Source organism: Blennius ocellaris (genome assembly GCF_963422515.1).
Source record: "Blennius ocellaris genome assembly, chromosome: 5".
Taxonomy (NCBI): Eukaryota; Metazoa; Chordata; class Actinopteri; order Blenniiformes; family Blenniidae; genus Blennius; species Blennius ocellaris.
In genome coordinates this window covers 3,924,800-3,946,675 of record NC_137654.1, presented here as the reverse complement: position 1 = coordinate 3,946,675, position 21,876 = coordinate 3,924,800, and the positions used below count along the sequence as shown (strand labels likewise).

The following is a 21,876-nucleotide window of genomic DNA, read 5'->3' as shown; positions in this document are numbered from 1 at the left end:
GGCAGCTGCTGTGGTTTGGGTGAAGATCTTTAAGTTAACCACCAGGAGGCGCCACAGCCTTCTGTGTGGACCTCCAGTGTATTAATGGTCTTAAACGAGACGAGAGCGTGTTAAGATTTGACCTTTTTTGCTCAATAAAAACCGAAAATGTGACCTTAAAGGCCTTCTACACTGTTTATACATTAAAAAAAAAAAGATCTTTTAAAATGTTATTGTTTTTTTCTGGATATTCTAATTTTCTTTCTTGGTCCAAAAACACGTGTATACCTGTCAATATGTGGTTTTAAATTGAGTTTCGGTCTGAGTGTGTATTTGGTCCATGGTGGACTGTGGTTTTCTGGGGTTGGATCCAGACTAGGAAGAGAACATGATGGACCAGTGATCAGGTGACCTGAAAATCCTGTTACTGTTTAGAGCTGCTCAGGTTGGTTTAATGTAGAAAATCATGTTACTGTTTAGAGCTGCTCAGGTTGGTTTAATGTAGAAAATCATGTTACTGTTTAGATAGAGCTGCTCAGGTTGGTTTAATGTAGAAAATCATGTTACTGTCTAGATAGAGCTGCTCAGGTTGGTTTAATGTAGAAAATCATGTTACTGTCTTGATAGAGCTGCTCAAGTTGGTTTAATGTAGAAAATCATGTTACTGTCTAGATAGAGCTGCTCAGGCTGGTTTCATGTAGAAAATCATGTTACTGTCTAGATAGAGCTGCTCAGGTTGGTTTAATGTAGAAAATCATGTTACTGTCTAGATAGAGCTGCTCAGGTTGGTTTAATGTAGAAAATCATGTTACTGTCTAGATAGAGCTGCTCAGGTTGGTTTAATGTAGAAAATCATGTTACTGTCTAGATAGAGCTGCTCAGGCTGGTTTAATGTAGAAAATCATGTTACTGTCTAGATAGAGCTGCTCAGGTTGGTTTAATGTAGAAAATCATGTTACTGTCTAGATAGAGCTGCTCAGGTTGGTTTATAACAGTTGGAAATTATTTGGATCAGTGTGATAACTGTAAATAATATATGTAGCACTAACAAGGGTATTGTATGTTCCCCCCCCCCCCCCCCCCCTCCCCCAACCCCTACTCTCTCTCTCTGCTCTCAATCTTCTCTCTTCTCTCTCTCTTTGAACGTTCCCTCCCGGTCGTGTACAAAAAAAAAGGAGACAAAAAAGACGTTACACCTCTGCAGACCTGGCAGTGAAACCAATCACCATCAGACAGCAGAATGTGAGGTGAGGAGATGAAACAGATGGAGACTTTTCAAACCGGTAGTGTGTGATGTCTTAATTGTGAAGCTGAAAGACGTGACTTCATCTGAAAGAAATCCTGAGTCAAGAAACTTTTATTCACAACAGACAGTCTGCAAAACTTTTTAAAGGCTTCTTTTGGTATTTAGGTGATGAGACACGTGGCTGCAGCTGACAGCAAGGTAGAACTTCAACTTTTGTTGTTTCTGAAATCAAATAGGTTTCCATGCAAACGCTACATTGTTGGTAATGCTGGAAGTTTAAGGCACAATCAGAGTCCGTCCCCTCAGCTGCTGCGTGCCTCACGTGTTCCTTTCGTCATGACAGGCCAACACACAGTCAGTCAGTCAGGGAGGGACGGATTCTCTGTCCAGCACTTCTTTGGCTTGTTTGGCTTCCTAGCAGTCAACAAAAACACGGATGAGCTGCTTTTATTTATGTTCTGACAAAGAAAAGCTTTGCTGTACTCGAGCAGTTAGCGTCGCTCAGCTCGGCTAAGAGCTTCCAGCCTTGTGAAGTTTGCCAGACGATGACGACTATTTCCTCTGAGGTGAAACCACGTTCCTGGAGGAGCGCGGTACTTTGACTGCTCTTCATCCTCTGTCAAAGCTTTACATCGTGTTTACGACAAGATCACGACACCCTGTAATCGTTTTGGCTTATTTGAAAAGAAATGAGAAAAAAAAGAAGATTCTGCCGCAAACCACCAAACGGCACAGATCAACCTCACAGACTAATATTCTGAATGTCTGATCTCATTGACCTGTTGTTTCCTGCTGCAGTAGAAAATAACAGTCCTTTAAAAACACCGAGATATTTGAATCAAACTGTGTAACAGCATTCTTTACATAGAAAAACAAAACACACTAAAGCTTTTAAAACCATGGATTTGCAGTTTGTATCTTGTGTCGATGAATAGTACACAACCAACAACTACTCTCATTTCAATCTTAAAATTCAAATATCATTGGAAGAAGTCTGCTGTCTTTTGTTTGGATCATCTCGTTCTTCCACATCTGTGCATTTTTGACTTTAATGATCTATATTTTCAATGAGCAAAAACACAAATTCAAACACATACATTCTAGATTCTTTTCCAAATAAATGCAAAAATACACTGTAAATATTTCGCTGTGGCTGGAGGAAGCGGAGGATTGTGGAGCTCGGTGTTCTGGAGTTACTGGCAGGTGTTGTAGATTTGGATCTGTTTGTTGATGTCGTTGAGGATTCCTCTCATCTTGTCCTCCAAGCCGTCCAGCTGCCGCGCCTTCCCCTCCAGCCGCCGCTGGTTTTCCTCGTAGCTCTTCTCCAGCTCTGTGGGGAGCAGGGCGGAGGTTTTGTGTAGAACCAGGAATAAGAACCAGACAGTCAGAAATCAGCCATCAGGACTTCCTGTAGCAGCAGTCACATAACACTCTCTCACTCATCTTAATGAAAAGTCTACATTTAGTTCAATGAACATTTTCTAAAGTCATTCTCACTGGATTGTTAACATTCTTCACGGCCGTGCCCCCAGAGCGACGGACAAGCAGCCAGGGATCTTAACTCCCGAGGTCGTACCTGCCAGCCTCAGCAGCTTGTCTTGTGCGTCTCTCAGCAGGTCTTTGGCTTCGTCCCTCAGACTCTCAGCCTTCTTCTTGGCGTCCTGCACGGCTTTGGCTTTGGTGTCGACTCGCTGCTGCACCTCGTGGTATTTATCCGTCAGCTGCCCGTCCAGAATCTGCGTAACACAGCAGGCAGAGCAAAACCAAAGCTCCTGAAGCAGACGTGTCCCGGTCGCCGTCTGACCCGGAGGGTCGAGGGCCGAGGGCCGAGGCTCACCTGCTTGGCTTCGTTGGCCTTGTCTCGGGCCATGGTGGCCGTCTCCTCGGCACGCGCTGCGGCCATGCTGTTGTTGGCCCGTTTGGTTTTCAGGGCGTTGATCTCGCGCCCCAACGTGTCGAGGCGGCCCATGGCGTCATTGAGGTCCTTCTCACTGTTCGACGTTTCCGATTCGATCTGCGATCAGCGTCAGAAGGCAGACAAATCATGTAGCATTCGTCTGTTTATGTCATGTAATCCTGGTACTTAGAGCTCTGCAGTATGAGGGAAGTAATAGATTACTTTGGGAAATCAGTAATGCAGCTGCTCGTACTAATCTAGTTGTACATGAAGACAGTTGTGGAGTCGCTGTCTCTCTCTCCTCTCGCTGTGCTGCTCACTGTATGTATTTACGTTGCTAAATTAACTTAGATTTCCTTTTCCAGGACCTTGCAGGAAATTCTATCACACTCCAATAGAAAGTTTCACATCAGTTGGATGCTTCCATTCCTAAGTCCTTTATAATTTGAATCATAGTAAAAAAAAAAATATATATAATATTTTTTCGCAATATTTAAAGAAACGTAAAACCATCCAGCAGTCTTATCAGCTTTGCCACGGCAACGTGTGTAACCTCTGCCAGTCGGTTCTCCGTCTCCCCGATGTCAGCTTTGGCTTTGGCGATGGCTTTCTCTGCAGACGTCTGAGCAGTCTTTGCGTCCACCAAGGCTTGTTTCACCGTCTCGGCCGTGGTCTTCACGCCCTCGGCGCGATGCCTGAAGGACAGCAGGGCGTCACGGGAGAGAAGCGTCGTGCGGCTTGTGTCTGGCCTCCGGAGTGGCTACCTGGCCCTCTTGGCGTCCAGCAGCAGCTGCTCCGCCCGGTGCACGTCCTCCTGCGTCTGCTGCAGGATGGAGTCCACGTTGGAGAGGCTGCGGACCCGATCCTTGATCTCGTCGGCGAGGTGTCTGATCTGGAGCGGCGAGGCGGGGATGGAGAGCTCCAGCACGCGGTTGGCCACCGCCTCGATGCTGTCCGGGTCCGCTCCTTCCTCTGAGACGAACACGGAGTGAGACGGACGATTCGGCAGAGACACGGGAGGCGGGACTCAGTGGCACGGGGACATGACTCAAGCTGGGCTGAGACTCACCAGTGAGGAACTCCCTGATCTGCTTGATGAGGTCTCTCAGGTCGTTGTTGGAGCGCTCCACCTTGTTCTTGGTGGCGGTGGCTTTATCCAGAGCAGCCTGGGCTTTACCTTTGGCCTCCTCCGCCTTCGTCTTTGCCTCTGCCACCTGAATACAAAATGAGAAAATTGACAAAGATCGCATACAACAAACTGGTGCAGGGACAAGAGTCTGTAAATCCTCAGTTCTGCTTTTTCTCACCTGATTCCCATTGATCGAATTGGTCAAATAAAGTTATGTGAGGCCTCTCATTCTGTGTTTGAGCTGCTCACAGCTTGAAGTTTTATGGTTTGGGAGTTAATGCAGTCATTTTAATATACGGCCTCTCGGTGTCATTGACAGACAGTTCCAGTGAAACACAGTTCATCTCTTTTAAGCTTTACCTACTATTTCTTTCTTGGAAACCGTATTTAGAAACTTACAACTGTTTAGCTCTAACGAAAAGCGACATGTCTGTGGGAAGATTTGATGCTCCACTTAAATGAAATTAAAAATGAGTACATTGTACATTGAGTCTAATTATATTTCCATAGACGACAATATCTCTGTGGCTGCTTTTATACAAATGAGCACTTTTCCCTTTCGTCTTGCATTAGTGAGGGACGACGTTTTCATGGCAGTGAAACTCTGTAACACTTGGATGTAAAAACGGTGGAGCTGTCGAAGCAAAAAGACTCAACAAAACTGTCAAGTGACTCCTGATCCAACACTCAGACATGACTCAGGGCGGTTGATTTTGAGGTTCTGCTATGTTTTGTTCAGCTCTACTAAATAGATGTTATCATTTCAGCTACTGCTGCAGTTATGATACAACTAACCATCACATGTAAAGAAAATAAATTCCTCATTTTGTGAAGGACAGAGAAGACAGATACAAGTGAGGATGAATTTGTGCATGGAAACCAAATGCTTGATGAGTATTTAAGGTCCTTTTGCTGCACACCTTGGTAAACAGCCCCTCCACCTCCCCCATGGCTTTGTTCAGCTCCTTCTCTGCGTGCTTGGCTTTCTCCAGGGCAGAGTCCGCCACCGCCACCGCGCCGTTACAGTTCAGGCCTCCACAGTGACGGTTTCCTTCGTCGTCACGGCAACCGGCGCCCCCGCAAGGGCTCGCTCCACAGGGGGCATCACCGGGGGCGCCGCAGATCTGGTGGCATAACGTACATTATGTACTTTCTTCATTTTCATGGGATTCACAATTATTGCTCTTAACGGAAGTAAACCCAAGGAAAAATTTTTTTTCTATCTACAGATATTGTGTATGAAAAACTGTTGTAGACTGTAATCATTCTAAAAGTTGTAAAAGGACTTGTCTTGTTGTTACTTCTGTCCTTTATGGTAGATTTACATGATCCTTTCAGAAACTTTGCTGCAATTACAAAAATACTTGTTCTGCCACCTAGTGTTCAAACACGTGCATCACAACTGATTTACACTGCTTAATCTATATTGTAAAAGTATTTACATTTCTTATTTGCTCAAGAAGTATATATTCTTTATCATAAAAAAGCCTGAGACATCAAACCAAATCACGTACTGGTTTTTGTATTCTTGTTAAACAAGGTTTTAGCAGCTGTGTTATGAAATTGCGTTGCTAAATCACACTTATTTAGTTCAGTTTATTTGTGTTTTTGTGTATGTATCTTGTTTCATAATAATAGGTCCCAGCATAAAATGTAATGGGAAAAAAAAAAAGATTTTAATATGCCAGTTAGTTATGAGTTAGTTATTTAAACAGTTATTTAAACATGTGTATTGTGAACTGTATAATCTTGTGAAGCTTGTGACGTTGTTTGGTGACTTCAGCCTGCCGCCGTGACCCTTCCGGGTTACCGTAGGTCCTGCTAATCACAAAGCAGCTCTGGTCTGAGCAGGGTTGAGGCCGAGAGCACACCTTCTCGTTGATCTTCCTCATGTCCAGGCCCTGAGCTCTGGCGTTCAGCTCTCCCAGCGCACGCTTGTTTGCAGCATTTTTGCGGTTGAAGTCGTCTTTCTTGGCGCCGATGAGGCGCTCTGTGCGGCGGCGGGTGTCTGCTGATTGGCTGACTGTGCTGGGCCTGGTGGTAGTCGATTCGTTGGCCCGTCGCTCGGCATCCCAAGACCTATTATAGGAGTTGCGGATGCTGTCATATGCCCCTAAAAGAAAGGAGGAACATTTTCGTCACTGTTCTGTTTGGGTCAAACAGGAATCAGGAATTCCCTTGTTGAAATGGTGCGAGTGGTCCCTCTTCTTCTCACCAAGAAAGTTAGAGTTTTTGAGGATGTCCAGCTGGCGGTGGAGTTGCTCTGAAGTCAGGTTCAGTTCTTTTGCTTCCCTCTCCAGAGCGCTCAGCTCCTTGCTGGCCTCAGAGTTGCTGTCCTGGACAATAGTTAAGTCTCCTTCCAGACGGTTTAGGTTATCTGTGGTTTCACCAATCTGTGTTCTGGAAAATATGTTAAAGGGGATTCTTAGTACACAAAGTAAATATAGTTGTTTTATTCAAATACAGTGACGATCCAGAGCTTTACCTCAGGTCTTCAATGAGCTCCATTAGCGTAGCGATGGCTGTCGCAGTAGCATTACGGGCATTGACGATCCCCTGAGCCTGTGCTAGTTTCTCCTCAAGGTCTCTGAAGGCTTTCTCATAGGCCCCGGTGAGCCCGGTGGTCTGGATCTCAAGGGCTCGCTCTGCCAACGTCTTGGTACGCACGGCCAAATCCTGGGAGCGACGCAAAAGCGCGATCAGTCGTCAACAAAATACACTGTGTCAGCATCTTTGCTGGTTTAACGCTTGGCTGCGTCCGTCCTCCACACCTGCACGATGCGGTCCCAGTCCCCAAAGCACTGGTGACAGGGCTGGCAGTGAGGGAACTGGCCAGAAAAGCCTCTGGCACACTGATCACAACGCACACCGGACACTCCCTGCTGGCAAACGCAGTGACCGGTCACCCGGTTGCACTGTGAAGTCTCGATCCCGCGCCAGTCGCAGTCACATGCTGGGAGGGAAAGCAAGCAGATGGTGAAAATGGAGGTGCTGGGAACATGTGCTTTGGTTTTGGTTTCTTTCATCTCCCGTCAATCCCAGAATCCCAGGAGCCGTCGGGTTTAAAGCCCCAGTGAAGGAGCTCATAATGTCAGTCCGTGCTTGTTGCCCACTGGTTGTACATTTGTGTCAAGTGTGTGAATTCCCATCTTTCTAGAATAGTTGTCGTAATAACAGAAACTGCCTGGTTGGTTAGATAATCACATCCAAATGTTCTTTTTCATCTTATATTGGTTTTTTGTCTGCATTTTTAAACCACCACTCCCTCAATTAAACCCCCTTTCACTGTAAATTCCAGTCTTTTGGAGGGAGGCATGTTTTACAGTGAGGCTTTAAGTACAACATCAAATAGTTGTAATTTGACACAAGCTTTATTAGGTATACTGGCTATACTATACTGCTACTCTAGGAGCCAATGACCACAGAAAATACATTTGCTGTGCAGCCTATCTACAATCTTTCTCAGCTCAAAGAATGCTGTTTTCAGGGTTCATTCACTGATTTGAGTTACTGTTCGAATTCATCCCGACTTCACAAATATAATCGGTTCAACTTCTCTAAGAAAAACTGTGATACTTTGGTTAAAATGACAAAACAAGACACCCTTTCAAACAAAGACTTAAGTTAACAATTTTGCCATTACCTTTTTTACACAACAGGAGAGTAAGCAGACATTTTAGGTTTGCACAAGTTAAAACAATATGTAGTGTATTCATACCCCTTGGACACGACCACAGTTTGTCTCATTGCAACCAAACATGTCCTGTTTTAATCTGAAGTCTCACTTGGCATTTCGTTTCAGGCTCCTTGACTTCCCCTCCTTGTGTCTGATTACCGTTTCCTACCCTGATGTGTTTCACACTTCTGACGAGTGTGTGGATTGTATATATAACACACACGGTATAGACCAATACTTCATGTTGTATTGTCTACGCCATAATCCAAATAAAATACACATTTAGTTGTAGTGTGACAAAATGTGGACAAAATTCAAGAACACTTTTTCAATATAACATGAACATTCCTCAAATCTAGCGCAGACCTGAGTGCTATCCAATGTTTGGTATGTTTGTTCACTGGCTGTTTGACTTCAATGGAATTGAAAGTTGGGAACTGTAAGAACTGTAAAGGTGGGGAAGCTCTTCTTTCTGTGTCGGTGTGTCATGTTTCTGACCTCTGCACTGCGCCCTGGGGTCTCCCCAGAAGTTCTCCTGACAGTCTGTGCAGGTCTTCCCTCCGAAGCCATCACGACACTGGCACTGGCCGGTGAACTGCATCACAGACAGAGACACCATGTCAGCCCCTACATCCTACAACGGTGAGCGTGAGGATTTGGGCTCAGCTGCTACCTCGTTGCAGGAGGACGTGACCGAGTTGTTGGGGTCGCAGCCACAGGCCTCGCAGCCCCTCCCGCTGGCCAGATTCCAGTGGTTGGGGGCGCAGTGGTCACAGGTCAAGCCGGTGACATTTGGCAGGCACTGACACTGGCCTGTGGAGCGCTGGCACACACAGTCTTCCCGCTCCATGCACTGGCTGCGGTCCGTGCCCAGGAAGTTACACGTGCACTCTGAACCGGTTAAAAAGAAAATCGTTTCGCCGCGTCATTTAAAACAACGAGATTGAAGCATTTTTTTTCCTTACTCACTTCTGCAGTTGCGTCTGGAAGCGTCCCCAAAGTAGCCGCTCCTGCAGGTGCCACAGTCGGAGCCCTCGGTGTTGTAGAGGCATTTCCTGCACTCTCCAGTCTGCCGGTCGCAGGCGTCCATGTCGGACATGTCAATGTTGTTGTTGCACCGGCACGGCTGGCAGCGCCCTCCTGGCTGAGACGGGTTTCCAAAATAACCCGGGGCACATTCCTCACATCTCGCGCCTACATAACAAATAATCCCCCCCCAAAAAAAGGCCCCAAAAAAAGTGACAATGAAAGAAAATGTTTCAGAGTGGAGCGTGAACACAAAAACACTTTGACATTGGCGACGTCTTTCATTGTTGTGCAACTTTCGTCGTCAAAGAACTGAACACAATTAATGAGGAAGGGTCACACGTGGTTAGCGCTCTCGCCTTGGAGAAAATAGTAAAAGTGGTCACACCTTTAGCAATGGTACAACAATGTTGGTAGGATGGACATTTTAAGTTAATACGTTCCACCAAAGGTACCTTTACAAAGCCCTACCGCTTCTCATCCCTGGCTCCTTCATTTAGCAGCTCTATGGCAGGGAAAACGACCGCGTCGAAACAAGACCTGTCTCCGAAAAGGCAAAGCTCGCGGAGGTCCAGCTCCTCTATTACCGGGCCGCTCGCTTTACGCTGCCTCACATTCTGGTCTTTTTCAAAGTGTCCTGGCTGGGCAGCAATGGAATTACATTTGTAGAACAACACTGTGTGTCCGTTCTTGCATTTCTCTGTCCCTTGACCCCCTCCCCCTCCCCCCCCCCCCCCCCGGTGGTCAAACACTCTTCAAAGATATAGGCCCAATTTAGGAAATGTTTTGGATTTCACAGCTTTTCTCCCCGAAGCCCAATTACATCAAACCATCTCTTGAGACCCTCCACTGAGGACTTAGTCTTTCAAGAATGGCACAAGAAGGTATTGAGTCTTTTGACATAATCTCCCAGGTCAAGTTTTTTTCAGGTACCTTCAAGCAAGGCATTTTGTTCTCTCTCGCTTGTCAAACTCTTCAATATCAACAGACACAACTACTGTTAATACATTCCTGTTTTAAATTAATTACACAAAACAAAGTAATTTCAGCCTTGCGAAGCATTGTGTTGGATCATCATGCCCCCGTAGTCAAGCTTAGAACAGCATGGGGGGACTTAGGTCTTTCTCGATCAGAAGACACTCAGACTGACTTAAACGGCTCCATTCAACCTCTTGATGGGCTTGTGTGATAAACGTAAGGTGCTGACCTTCTCTTCTTCATATGTACTGGTCCTGCTCTTGCCTTAATAGATATTGCAGGGATGTTTTTCACACAATGTCTCAGGTCTTAAACACCAATTTAGAAGCAAATCCTCTGGTGGCTCTTTTTAGGGTCATGGAGGACGAAGCGCAATTACCTAATGAAAAACCATACATTTTAATCTTCGCCTCCAACTTGACTTGGTGAGCAATATTGTTTAGAAGGAGGGACACCACTCCACTCCCTCATGTGGCAGGGCAGGTGTGGAGGGTGAGGAGATCGCCTGTAGAATATGGGACCTTTAAGGGACTCCGGTTAATCCGCCGATGAACAGGCCTCTGCAGCGCTGCCATGGCAACCAGTAAACAGTGCAAGCTCAACAGGCATCGGCACCTTGTCCAAAGAGGGTGTGTGTGTGTGTGTGTGTGTGTGTGTGTGTGTGTGTGTGTCTGGTTGGAGGGGAATGAACAAGGGAGCAGCCCGGTTAATCTCCTGTTCCAAACCACTTGATAGTAGTGACGACCAAATGTAGCTTCAATGACGCTTCATGAACCACTGTCTTTACCTCCTGAAGCCACTAGATGGCACTGTCTGTTCAACAAATGTTTGAAAACACTTCATTGCCAGTCTTTCAGACTCGATCTGCAAACCAAGAGCGCCATCTGGTGGAGTCAGGAAATATAGACAGTGGTTCATGAAGCTTTATTGGGGCTTCATTTGGCCGTCACGACTTGACAGTGTTACCACAGTTCTGTTCAGTATTAAAGCAGCTTTACAGATGAGAAGTTCGCCTTTTCCTTTCCATTGTCCTGCGGGACGCTGCAATAGTAACGCACAGTCACGTGGAGAAATCTGATTACAGGTATGGAAATAGTTAAGATTACTCGTTACTGAAAAAAGTGGTCGTATGAGAGTAACATGTTACTCATTCACTGATCGAGATTTTGAACAGAAAAGAAACGAGGAGCGGAAAATGTCATGTTCAGCCAGTCTGGCCTTGATATCTGCAGAATAGCTGTGAACTCTTGTTTCTTTCTGACCAATAATTATGGCCAAACATTGATCAGTGTAACATTTGAGCCTCTTGATATTTTATTTCTAAATGAACCATTTATTCATCAGGGAGGGAGCGTCCAGTAGAGTCTATAGAGCCAGGGTTTATTGAGAAATATGAAAATCATATTCCAGCAAATTAATTACATAAAGTTTGATCTAATTCCACCAGTGAACCTTTGCTGCTATATTGTGTTTACCTGTAAAGCATGGCTGTAAATTGAAAAGTTAAATTGATGCTCACCGAAAGGAAAAACTCAACACGGCTCAACATGAAGTCATCCACAGTTAAACCTCCAAACACAAGAGGCAGAAGCTGACCCAGACTCAGACTCCAGTACATACAGTCATTCACAGCCTCTCTGTTGCATTTTGTATTTGAGTATTTTGGTCACATTCTAACACAACTACAAAGAGTAAGGATTCTGGGTCAGGTTCTTGTATGGAAACAGTCCTGGTTCAAATGTATTCTCAAACGTCCACCTTGTTACTTAGAGCTGTGTTTAAAACGTTTGCATTCTATGAGCCAGGTCTTACTCCAGGGTGTACTGTGGCATAGCACCATTGAAGGGAGGGGTGCTGAAGCCATGCAGGGCAGGACCGGTGAGGTGGAGGTGGGGTTGGTAGAGGGTGAGATGTGAAATATAGGAGGACAGGGAAGGGGAAAGGAGTCAACCAACATTACTCACGCTTAAAAATGGTCGCCCCGGAGCGTTTAACAATCCCTGTGCCATAAATACAGAAGGGGGGAAGAAACAGGTTACAGTCCTTCTTACCTTAAGGGACTTACACCTTTATCAATTAAGACAGAAGAAGAAGTGTATATACAGCTCGATAAAACACCAGATCCTGAAGGGGAAATGTCATGCTGAGCATCTTTACTGACTGTCTAATGTCTAAACAAAAATGTGGCAGCATTACAACCTTTGCTGGAATTTCATCGCAGCAACTCAAAATGGTGCTCAGCAGTTTGTACGCTACGCCAGATGACATCCTGTCCTATCGCCATATACCACATTTCAGGTCTCTTGGACTTACGCCCGAGGAGGAGTTCATTACTAATGTCATGACATTTTTGTGACGAGGTCATCAGAACATGTGGAGTTCTGATGAGCCTCATATCTCAACCCATCTCAAGGATGTTGCCACAAAGTTTGAGACCATGGTATGTGAATAGAATTCCTTAAACCTCTTGTTACCAATAGGTGGCACTATTACTATGAGTATGGATGTCATCAGACTGGGCCTGGTGTCCAGCATTTGAAGTTGAAAGCATACTGGGTCATTTGCAGCTGAATTCTAAACGTATACATTTCCATGTAAAAATACTGGACAGCTCACAATGATACATCAAAAGTTTAAATTCCTGCTACCACAAGGTGGCGCTATGACTGTGAATAGAAAATTAGCATGTGGTTGCATTCAGGGCAGGACTGAGATGACACAGCTGAGGTTTAAGGCAGATTGCAGCATGTAGAGCAGAGTTACACATCACTTCCTGTTTCATGGCAAATCATCAGATTTTCAGAGGGCTGCCGTGGCCACACCCTTCGACTTTTAAGTTTATTGATACGTTTTCATCAGGAAGGGTTGTTGTATATACTGGCCAAATTTCAGGTCTCTAGGATTTAGCCCCAAAGAGGAGGTTGTTTAAAAAATGTCACGCATAATGAAAAATGGCAGTCTTCCTGTTGGGCTTAGCGTAATGGTGTCAGTGTCATTTTCTCGCAGCCTAATGTGCTGCAAATGCCTACGGAATTTAGTGGATGTAGGTGAAAATACTGGGACTGTAGTAGACATTACAAATGTCTAATAAATTGTAGGGGGTGCAATAGAGCTACGTTGGCACACACGTGCATAATTCCCATGAAATATAACCATTTATAACAATTTCTCCATTTCTGATATGTGAGCAATATTTTGTGGACGACTGAGCATCTTTAGGCCGTCAAAAATGCAGCAGTTTCGGCGGAAAAAGAAAGTCTAATAATAATAATAATAATAATTCCAATAGGATTCTCATACAGTCGTCTGTGAAAAGCAAGGACATCAGACCCTCAGGCTGTCTTGATGAAGTCTGTTTGGGATTGTTTGATCAGAGACAGTCACACTTGAGATGCTAACGAGGCGTCGAGATCTGTAAGTACATTACTGCCAACATGAGCTGCTGGCTACGTCACCGAGGGGGTGGAGGAGGCGGATGTGGGCTGGGCTGCAGTCTCCGTGAGGGTGGAGGAGGTGGAGGAGCTGAGAAGCACCCATTTCATGAGAGGCTCAATCCAAGAAATAGCTGTAATTTCACAAGTTTTGAGTGTTGTATACTGTATCACCCAAATTATTATCCCACATGTGCATAGGATGGACTGTGAAAAAATGAAATATAGCGAAATATGGGTCCTTTAAGCAAACAAGAACATAGTCTACTTTCAGGACCTTGTCCAGGTGTCTGGGCAGACTTTCTCAGGATCCACTATCTTGCAAGGTTTCCACAGCTCCTTCAGTATTAAGCTTCTGCAGAGCTTGACGATTGCTCATCAATTTGAATCAGAGAGGTGTTGGAGTCAGGAGATACAGAAAACATGCAGGACAGTGGAGCCTGAGGACTGAAGTTGAGAAACCTCTGTCTCTGTGACAGGACTGGCTTTTTTCAAAAATGTACATCATGATTATGCAATTGAGCTCAAAGACTCATCCAAACCTTCTGGGAATGGCACACACTGATGAACCATCCTGAATGAAGTGGACAATGTTCCCAAGCTCCGTATGTTCCAGGCCCCCCAAAAATCTGAAATCGTTTTTTTTTTTTTTGTTGCCATTGTTTTGGGGTCATTGTGGCCCCTCGCGGCATTGTTTCTCAATTGAACGTACTCTATCAGGTTAAAATAGCTGTAATTCTGCTGCATTTTCCAACAACCCAACCACACATCAGAGATGACACATGACTTCTCCGTCATCACCGCCTGGGGAAGACGAGTTGAACGACCCAGTGAATCACCTGTGTATCCCTGGTTGCAGTTGCAGATGATCTGCTGGTTCCGGTTGTCCTGATAACAAGACGCAGCGAAGTGGCGTCCACTGTTGGGTCCTTCAGGGCAGGGACATGGACGACACTGACCACTGGACGCTAAGCCCAGAATGGGGTTACCATAGTAACCATTGGCACACCTAGAGCAAAAAACAAGAGAGACAGACCATGTAAAAATCCAATAGGTGTTAATACAAAACCCTAAAAGTTTGGAGGTTGTGAAACAGTGAAGAACTGGAAAATCAAATGTGTGAAAAGTCATGCATTCTACGAGAGATAGTTCGAACCAGCACGACAAAAAATTAAACTGAGGACTGATGATTTATTTGAGAAATTTCTTTTTGTTGATCTCAGACATATTTCAAAGCTTTCAAACTTCCTCCAGCTCTTCCAGTTGGACCCTGACTCTCTTGTCAGTGTGTGTGCTGCCCTCTGGTGGGGGGCGGCCTGGAGGAACCAGTGTGTCTGCTGCCCTCTGGTGGGGGGCGGCCTGGAGGAACCAGTGTGTCTGCTGCCCTCTGGTGGGGGGCGGCCTGGAGGAACCAGTGTGTCTGCTGCCCTCTGGTGGGGGGCGGCCTGGAGGAACCAGTGTGTCTGCTGCCCTCTGGTGGGGGGCGGCCTGGAGGAACCAGTGTGTCTGCTGCCCTCTGGTGGGGGGGCGGCCTGGAGGAACCAGTGTGTCGGAGCAGTGGATCTACTTTAGAGTTTGAATTAACACGGGATACAATGTCCTCACTTCTCTTTTAAAGATCCTGCATTGAGAGGTCTGTTTCTGGAATAAGAGTTGTACTATATGTATGTATGTATGTAGGTAGGTAGGTAGGTAGGTAGGTAGGTATGTTGGTAGGTAGGTAGGTAGGTAGGTATGTTGGTAGGTAGGTAGGTAGGTAGGTATGTAGGTAGGTAGGTAGGTAGGTAGGTAGGTATGTTGGTAGGTAGGTAGGTAGGTAGGTAGGTATGTAGGTAGGTAGGTAGGTAGGTAGGTAGGTAGGTATGTTGGTAGGTAGGTAGATAGGTAGATAGGTAGGTAGGTAGGTAGGTAGGTAGGTAGGTATGTTGGTAGGTAGGTAGGTAGGTAGGTAGGTATGTAGGTAGGTAGGTAGGTAGGTATGTTGGTAGGTAGGTAGATAGGTAGATAGGTAGGTAGGTAGGTAGGTAAGTAGGTAGGTAGGTAGGTAGATAGGTAGGTAGGTAGATAGGTAGGTAGGTAGGTAGGTAGGTATGTTGGTAGGTAGGTAGGTAGGTATGTTGGTAGGTAGGTAGGTAGGTAGGTATGTTGGTAGGTAGGTAGGTAGGTAGGTAGGTAGATAGGTAGGTAGGTAGGTATGTTGGTAGGTAAGTAGGTAGGTAGGTAGGCAGGTTGGTAGGTAGATAGGTAGGTAAGTAGGTAGGTAGGTAGGTAGGTAGGTAGGTAGGTTGGTAGGTAGATAGGTAGGTAAGTAGGTAGGTAGGTAGGTAGGTAGGTAGGTAGGTAGGTAAGTAGGTAGATAGGTAGATAGGTAGGTAGATAGGTAGGTAGGTAGGTAGATAGGTAGGTAGGTAGGTAGGTAGGTAAGTAGGTAGGTAGGTAAGTAGGTAGGTAGGTAGGTAGGTAGGTAGATAGGTAGGTAGGTAGGTAGATAGGTAGGTAGGTAGGTAGGTATGTTGGTAGGTAAGTAGGTAGGTAGGTAGGCAGGTTGGTAGGTAGATAGGTAGGTAAGTAGGTAGGTAGGTAGGTAGGTTGGTAGGTAGATAGGTAGGTAGGTAGGTAGGTAGGTAGATTTTGTTTATTTATAGTGAGCCTTTAGATGAACCAACTATATTTTTCTCTCTCTATCTTAAAATGACTTATTCTGACTCATCAATTCATTAGGAGATCAGTGGTTTCCAGCCAGGTCCTGGACCCCCTCATGAGTCACCAGTAATTAAACAGCTTCCATTAGATTTACAAACATCAAAGAAATCTAAATGAAGACTAAAATGTGAAGCAGACCTGGGAAATGGCTTTGATTGCAGTCATTCAAACCAGATTTGTTTAATGACAGCGTGTGTCCATCCATCAACGACTTGATCAGAAATATCAGAATATATCAGAAATACTCTCATGGTAATCTGGAGCTCTAATGAGGTCTGGATGAACTTCAGTCACCACGTTAACTGAAGTGGAGTCTCTACACTGCAGCACTGGAGCCTCACCTCTCACACCTCCCCCCCCCGGTGTTGTCCCTGCAGTTGATGCAGGCCCCGGTCCTCTGGTCACACTGCTCTGCGTGGCTGTTACACTGGCAGGGCCGGCAGCTGGGGAACCCCCAGTGGCCCCCCTGGCAGCCGTCGCAGCGCAGACCGAACGCGCCAGGGCGGCACTGGCACTGCCCGCTGAACTTATCGCAGTGGCGCGTCACTGAACCCTCCAAGCTGCAGCCGCAGGCTAGATTTGGTGGGGGGGGGGGGGGGGGGGGGGGGGGGGACAAGGTATGTAAACAGAAACAAGAACAAACGATGTTGGTGAATAAAGAATGTTTTTTTATTTGGAGATGTGCAGTGACAGGCAGTGGAGGGCGCCAGCAGCACAACATTTCTGTTCATTGTGATGAAAGTGCTGATGTTAAATAAAGGCTCTTCACCCTTTATGGACCAAGCAGCCATATTTGGTCACTTCAAGCTTTTTCTTGTTTCCTCAAAACTACGCACTAATAAGTTAATGAAAATCACAAAACACCTCACTTTTCTGATTCTTTTTTGCACGACTCTAATGTCATGGAGTGACTAGGATGAGACAAAGGGATTGTAAAAGTTCTAGAGGACATCCATTGTGAATTTGAACCTATTTGGAGGTTATTTTTTTCAACTTGTACAACACAATGTAATTTTAGTCAGTGTTATTATTAGTATTTTATTACTTATTATTTCTTAGTTTTTATTACGACAAAACATTGTACTTTTTAAGAATATCGGTGTTGATGTTGTCCTTTACAACACCAGTGTGTTGAAATGGTCCATTTGCACATATTTCATTGAGCGCTCTATAAAGTGTTGGAATCCTCTGTGTGAGAGTTTCTCACCCACGCAGCCTGAGGGGCCGAATCCGTACGTTCCTGGAGCGCATTGGTCACAGCGCCGGCCAATCACGTTGGGCTTACAGCGACACTGGCCCCCGCGAACGTCGCACAGCGAGCTGATGGACCCTTGAAGGTCACAGTTACACTCTAGACGGGACAGAAAGAGTAAAGAATCAAGGTACCGCAACACGGGCTGTAATCAGAGTACAACCAAAATCCCCAGAGCACACCCTACGTTATCAGCTCTGCAGCTGCTCATCCCACAAATTGCAAGTTCTTTATAAGGAGTATGGCTTTTTCAATTGAAACAAACAAGCCTTACAATGGTAAAAACTAATTTACCAGGCATACATTTCTGTACTTTTTTGTTCTTAATGCTCATTATCATCATTGTGCCTTTGATTACCTCACATAGATAAAACTTTGGGTCATCAAAAAGAAAGTTAATACGTTTTTTTCTACAGGGACTGCAGACAAAGTACGACTGAAACATTTTCTGTTTCAGTTACAGCTTTAAAAGGATTTATTAGTCTCAAGAATGATCGCTGCCTGTTCAAACTACAAGCTGCAGCATCTTCATTAGAAACGTGAGGCAATACAAGTCCACTCTTTGTTCTATTACTGATCATAAAATGATCAATTCTGTGTGCCTGCCTCTTAAGATGTAAAGATTACTATCCTCGGCGCGTGTTTTTGCGAGCAACGCAACAAACATCAAAATGATGAAAATTTGACAATAGTGTGCTCTGAATCTTGTGAAGTCATTTCTACAAAACTCACAAAAAATTGCAAAAAATCCGCCAGTCAAAGCGGATGGGATTTTGGTGAAAAACATCAAATGAAGTGGATACTAGAAATTGTCGAGTTAAACACATTATTTCTAACATTTATTTCCAATATTTTCTGGACTTCTGATCGAACTTCTACTTGTTTAAACTTTCATCAGAGGTACATATGATGTGTGACCACTAGATTTCACTGTGACTTCGAAATGTTGCTCCCATACCAAAGACAAACCTTAATTGCTGCTGTACTTAACTGACAGAAAAAGAAAAATGTCTCAAAAAATAAAAAATATCCACAATAGAATTTAAAATACAAATAGAGAACAGGAAGAGTTCAGAGTTTGTGGGAAACTTGTGAGGGATGGAAGAAAAACATTACAAATTGCTATGGTGATGAAGAAAACAAAGATGGTCAATGTAACAGTTCATCTGAAATAGAAAAATCAATGTGTCTCATACACACGTGTGACTTCCTCTTCATGAGGCCTGTTTTGATTCACTTTATACTTAATCGTGAATCGAAAATACAGCCCAACAATCATTAAGTTTTACTTTAAAAAAATAAAAATTTTTACTTTGAAAATCACACAATCAAAGGCATAATTGGTCTCATTTTATTTCATCGATAAAGATTGAACAGAGTTGAAATTTGTGAATGGGAATTTCTTCTGCCTCTCTGGGCTGCACAGGTTCAACAGGTTCAACACAGACTCCAGTTTAACTGACAGTCCACACACACACACGCACGCACGCACGCACGCACGCACGCACGCACACACACACAAATATTTGGTGGTGAGTGATTGGCATCACTGAGGATTCTTTAAACTGCAGTAATCTTACATATAATCCCATGTTGGAGTAGAACCAACAGAACAGACAGTAACCACATAGTGACGGTACGTCGTCTCCACATATAGTTGTAACGGAAAGTGAAATACCACAGCGACACATCTTAGACTACAACAGTTAAAAAACAAGTAAAGAAAAACAAGGCAATGAGAAAACAATTGAAATAATCGTTGATGTCGTTTGCACTCATATGTACCGAAGCGTTAATGTCACACAAACAAATGGAAAGCGTTTCCTGAACTCACGGAGAGCGCCATCGTTGATGATGGCCGACAAGCTGGTGACGAGCTTTGCACAGGTGTCGCTCATCAGTGGGCGGGTCACGCTCTTCGCCCCGTCATGGCAACGGTAGCGCTCGTAGGTCTGCTTCCGGTTGTTGGAGGCTGGATCTCCGGCGGTAAAGATCTCCAGGGAAGAGTGGCGAGGCATCAATGCAATCTGGGCAGGAGGACGAAGAATGAAGAGGATGAGGAGGAGAAGAAGACATTCACGACCAAGCAGAGGACGAGAGTATTGCTTTAGAAGAGGAGTGCTCCCTCACAGAGTCTACGAGCAGGACGGCGTTGGCGGCTCCGTTGAGGACGCTGTTGGCATCCTGATAGCGGATGAACTCAAAGCGGAGGGTGTAGGACACGCCCCTCTCCAGACACACGGGCTGAGGAAGAACCACAAACCTGCAACGGACATGATGCAGGTCAGCCCTGACACCTGGAGCACTGTGTGTGTGTGTGTGTGTGTGAGACGGACCTGGCTCCAGCTGGTAGAGACACAGTGAGCCTGTCGTCATCTGGGATGGTGTTCCCACAGGGACTGCTGGTGGGGATGGGCCCGGGCCGAACCACTGCCACCCGCACCTCCTCCCAGTCCCGGGGCATCTGCGTGAGAGGCAGCGCGTCAAGTCAGAAAGGGGCTTTAAAAAGCACATTTCATTCCACTGAGAAGTGAACGCACACACAGACCTGTGACTCGTAGCGGATGAGCAGATCGTATTCCATGGAATAGGGCACGTTGCCGACGAGGAACTCCAGGCTGCCGCCCTCCAGCACCCGGGAGAAGCCCATGCCGGTCCATGACGCCGGGCGTCCGGGCACATGCTCCCTGGTTTCCACTGTGCAGCCCTGGGGACACAGAGATATTCTGCATATACCCATGGATATCATCTGTGCCACAACCTCTCCAGGGATGCCTGCAGAGTGACAACGTGCAGCCTCACCTGACCCATTTTCGCCGACTCAGCCTCATAGAGGAAGTGATCCAGAGCCATGAAGAAATACCCAGACTCCACCTGGGCACACTGGCGTCCGTGCATGTGACCGCGGCAGCGACACTGTCCACTTTCCATGGAGCACCTACAACACATACACAGCTGTACTGTATAGAGCCGGAGTGGTGAGGCTGACGGTGGTTCAAGTTTAGAGTGGAAGTAAAGGCTCGGAGGCATCATGGCAAATCTACAACGCTTGCATCATCAATCCTTTTTTTCTTTGATCTTGATTTGTTTTGCAGATATATATAAAATTTAAAAAGATTACTTTTAGCTCTGTCTTGTGATTGTTTTTTTTTAGATTGTTTAGAATAGTTCACAGGAGCTTCAACACAGTTTTGCTTGTTACTTTTAGTTCACCAGTGACGACCAGTGATTCTTATTGCAGACTGGTTTCTCAACTTGTTTCCTGTTGTTTCCAGTGTTTTCTAACTGTTGTTTGGACTGGTCTTTGTTGCTTTAACTGCTTTTTCTACTGGTCTCTTCAGAAGTTTGTGCCTCCTGTATAAACTGGTTTTTGAGTTCATTTAAGCTGCTAAGAATTGGTTGCTGATAGTTGTTTGAACGGGGACGTCCAGGTTTTCAGTGTTTTTAACTGCTCTAAAAGAATAGCTGCAAAGTGAAGAGTTCAAACCAAACTTCCTGGACAAGCAGCAGTTGGTGTTTTCTGATCTTAACACCTCGTGGGACATTTTAGGACACTTACATATAACTGAGGATTAAAAAAAACAGTTTGTACTGGTGGAGGGTTAGGACGACCTGTCGGGGGTCGGGAGCTCATTGCTTTTTCAACTCTGTTGGCACGCCGCTTCATCCTCTTGAAATGGAAAGATGCTGCCCCGCCTACCGTTTCACATCGGGTGAGAGACGTATTGTATCATTTAAAATGGGAGAAAATTGGATTTGTGTTGAGGGGTTCTGAAAAGAAGTTCTATCAGGTGTGGGGGCCTTTTCTGACTTTTTTGAACAATCCATCGACAAAGGTGCAGGAGTGATTCTTTACTCAGTATTCTGGCTGTATGACTCACTGAACGTCTATAATATTTGTGTTTGACAGGTTGTTTTTTGGTATAAGTGACAGTAGGGGCAAATAGTTTGTTGTTTGTGTGGGGTGGAGTTTTTTGTCTTTGTCGTTTCATATATAACTCTGAAAAATTGTAATTGTTGTTTCTATATTTCTGTCCAAAAGTTAATAAAACATATTAAACACTAAAAAACCCAGTTTGTCCTTTATGTGGAGAAATGGCTCTATATAGATTGGTTTTACATTTGTATTTCCTTCATTTCCATTGGCATTTTAGAATTAAGTCTATTTGAGATCCCAGAAAGCAAAGTCAGTGTGTTGGGCCTTACAAAAGGCCTTTGTGTCGTGTTGCTGTGGATTTCAGACTGGTTTTGAACTGTTTGTGACTGTTTAGGATTCAGGCATTTGGCTGGATTTAAGTGGCTTCCGACTGGCTTTTGGGTCATATTTGCAGTGGCTTAAATGATTGCTGGACGGTTTTGGCCACGGCCTTTGACGAGTTCATAAACACCCTGCTTTGTCTTCTGTCCTTACTGTTAAAAGTTATTTTTGTCTTTTTTCCAGGAAAACTACACTCGGGCTGTTTTTCACATATCTGCTGTGATCCCAGACTACAAAACTCTCATGTTTGGTGACAGAGAATCATACCCCACTGTTGTGTTGCACATCAAACCATTTGTAA

At 45.0% G+C, this 21,876-nt stretch overlaps 1 protein-coding gene across 3 annotated transcripts in view; it reads right to left on the bottom strand.

Annotated features, from left to right (window-relative positions):
- Positions 1-2,258: 2,258 nt before the first annotated feature.
- Positions 2,259-21,876, bottom strand: part of lamb2 (laminin, beta 2 (laminin S)) — a 101,483-nt gene continuing 81,865 nt past the window's right edge. For 2 of the 3 annotated variants that reach the window (XM_080496636.1, XM_080496634.1), the window contains 23 exons: positions 20,120-20,255; positions 19,866-20,024; positions 19,654-19,781; positions 19,448-19,580; positions 19,152-19,344; positions 17,273-17,416; positions 16,407-16,638; positions 14,202-14,371; positions 11,896-11,931; positions 8,897-9,121; positions 8,601-8,818; positions 8,426-8,522; positions 7,023-7,204; positions 6,737-6,927; positions 6,467-6,651; positions 6,123-6,364; positions 5,172-5,375; positions 4,192-4,336; positions 3,887-4,094; positions 3,676-3,817; positions 3,063-3,239; positions 2,802-2,961; positions 2,259-2,555 (listed from right to left, as the gene is read on the bottom strand). In XM_080496636.1, the coding sequence (XP_080352762.1) occupies positions 2,419-2,555; positions 2,802-2,961; positions 3,063-3,239; positions 3,676-3,817; positions 3,887-4,094; positions 4,192-4,336; positions 5,172-5,375; positions 6,123-6,364; positions 6,467-6,651; positions 6,737-6,927; positions 7,023-7,204; positions 8,426-8,522; positions 8,601-8,818; positions 8,897-9,121; positions 11,896-11,931; positions 14,202-14,371; positions 16,407-16,638; positions 17,273-17,416; positions 19,152-19,344; positions 19,448-19,580; positions 19,654-19,781; positions 19,866-20,024; positions 20,120-20,255 (3,844 nt within the window). In that variant the 3' untranslated portion in view covers positions 2,259-2,418. The remainder of the gene's footprint in view (positions 2,556-2,801; positions 2,962-3,062; positions 3,240-3,675; positions 3,818-3,886; positions 4,095-4,191; positions 4,337-5,171; positions 5,376-6,122; positions 6,365-6,466; positions 6,652-6,736; positions 6,928-7,022; positions 7,205-8,425; positions 8,523-8,600; positions 8,819-8,896; positions 9,122-11,895; positions 11,932-14,201; positions 14,372-16,406; positions 16,639-17,272; positions 17,417-19,151; positions 19,345-19,447; positions 19,581-19,653; positions 19,782-19,865; positions 20,025-20,119; positions 20,256-21,876) is intronic. The other variant, XM_080496635.1, reaches the window with a different exon arrangement.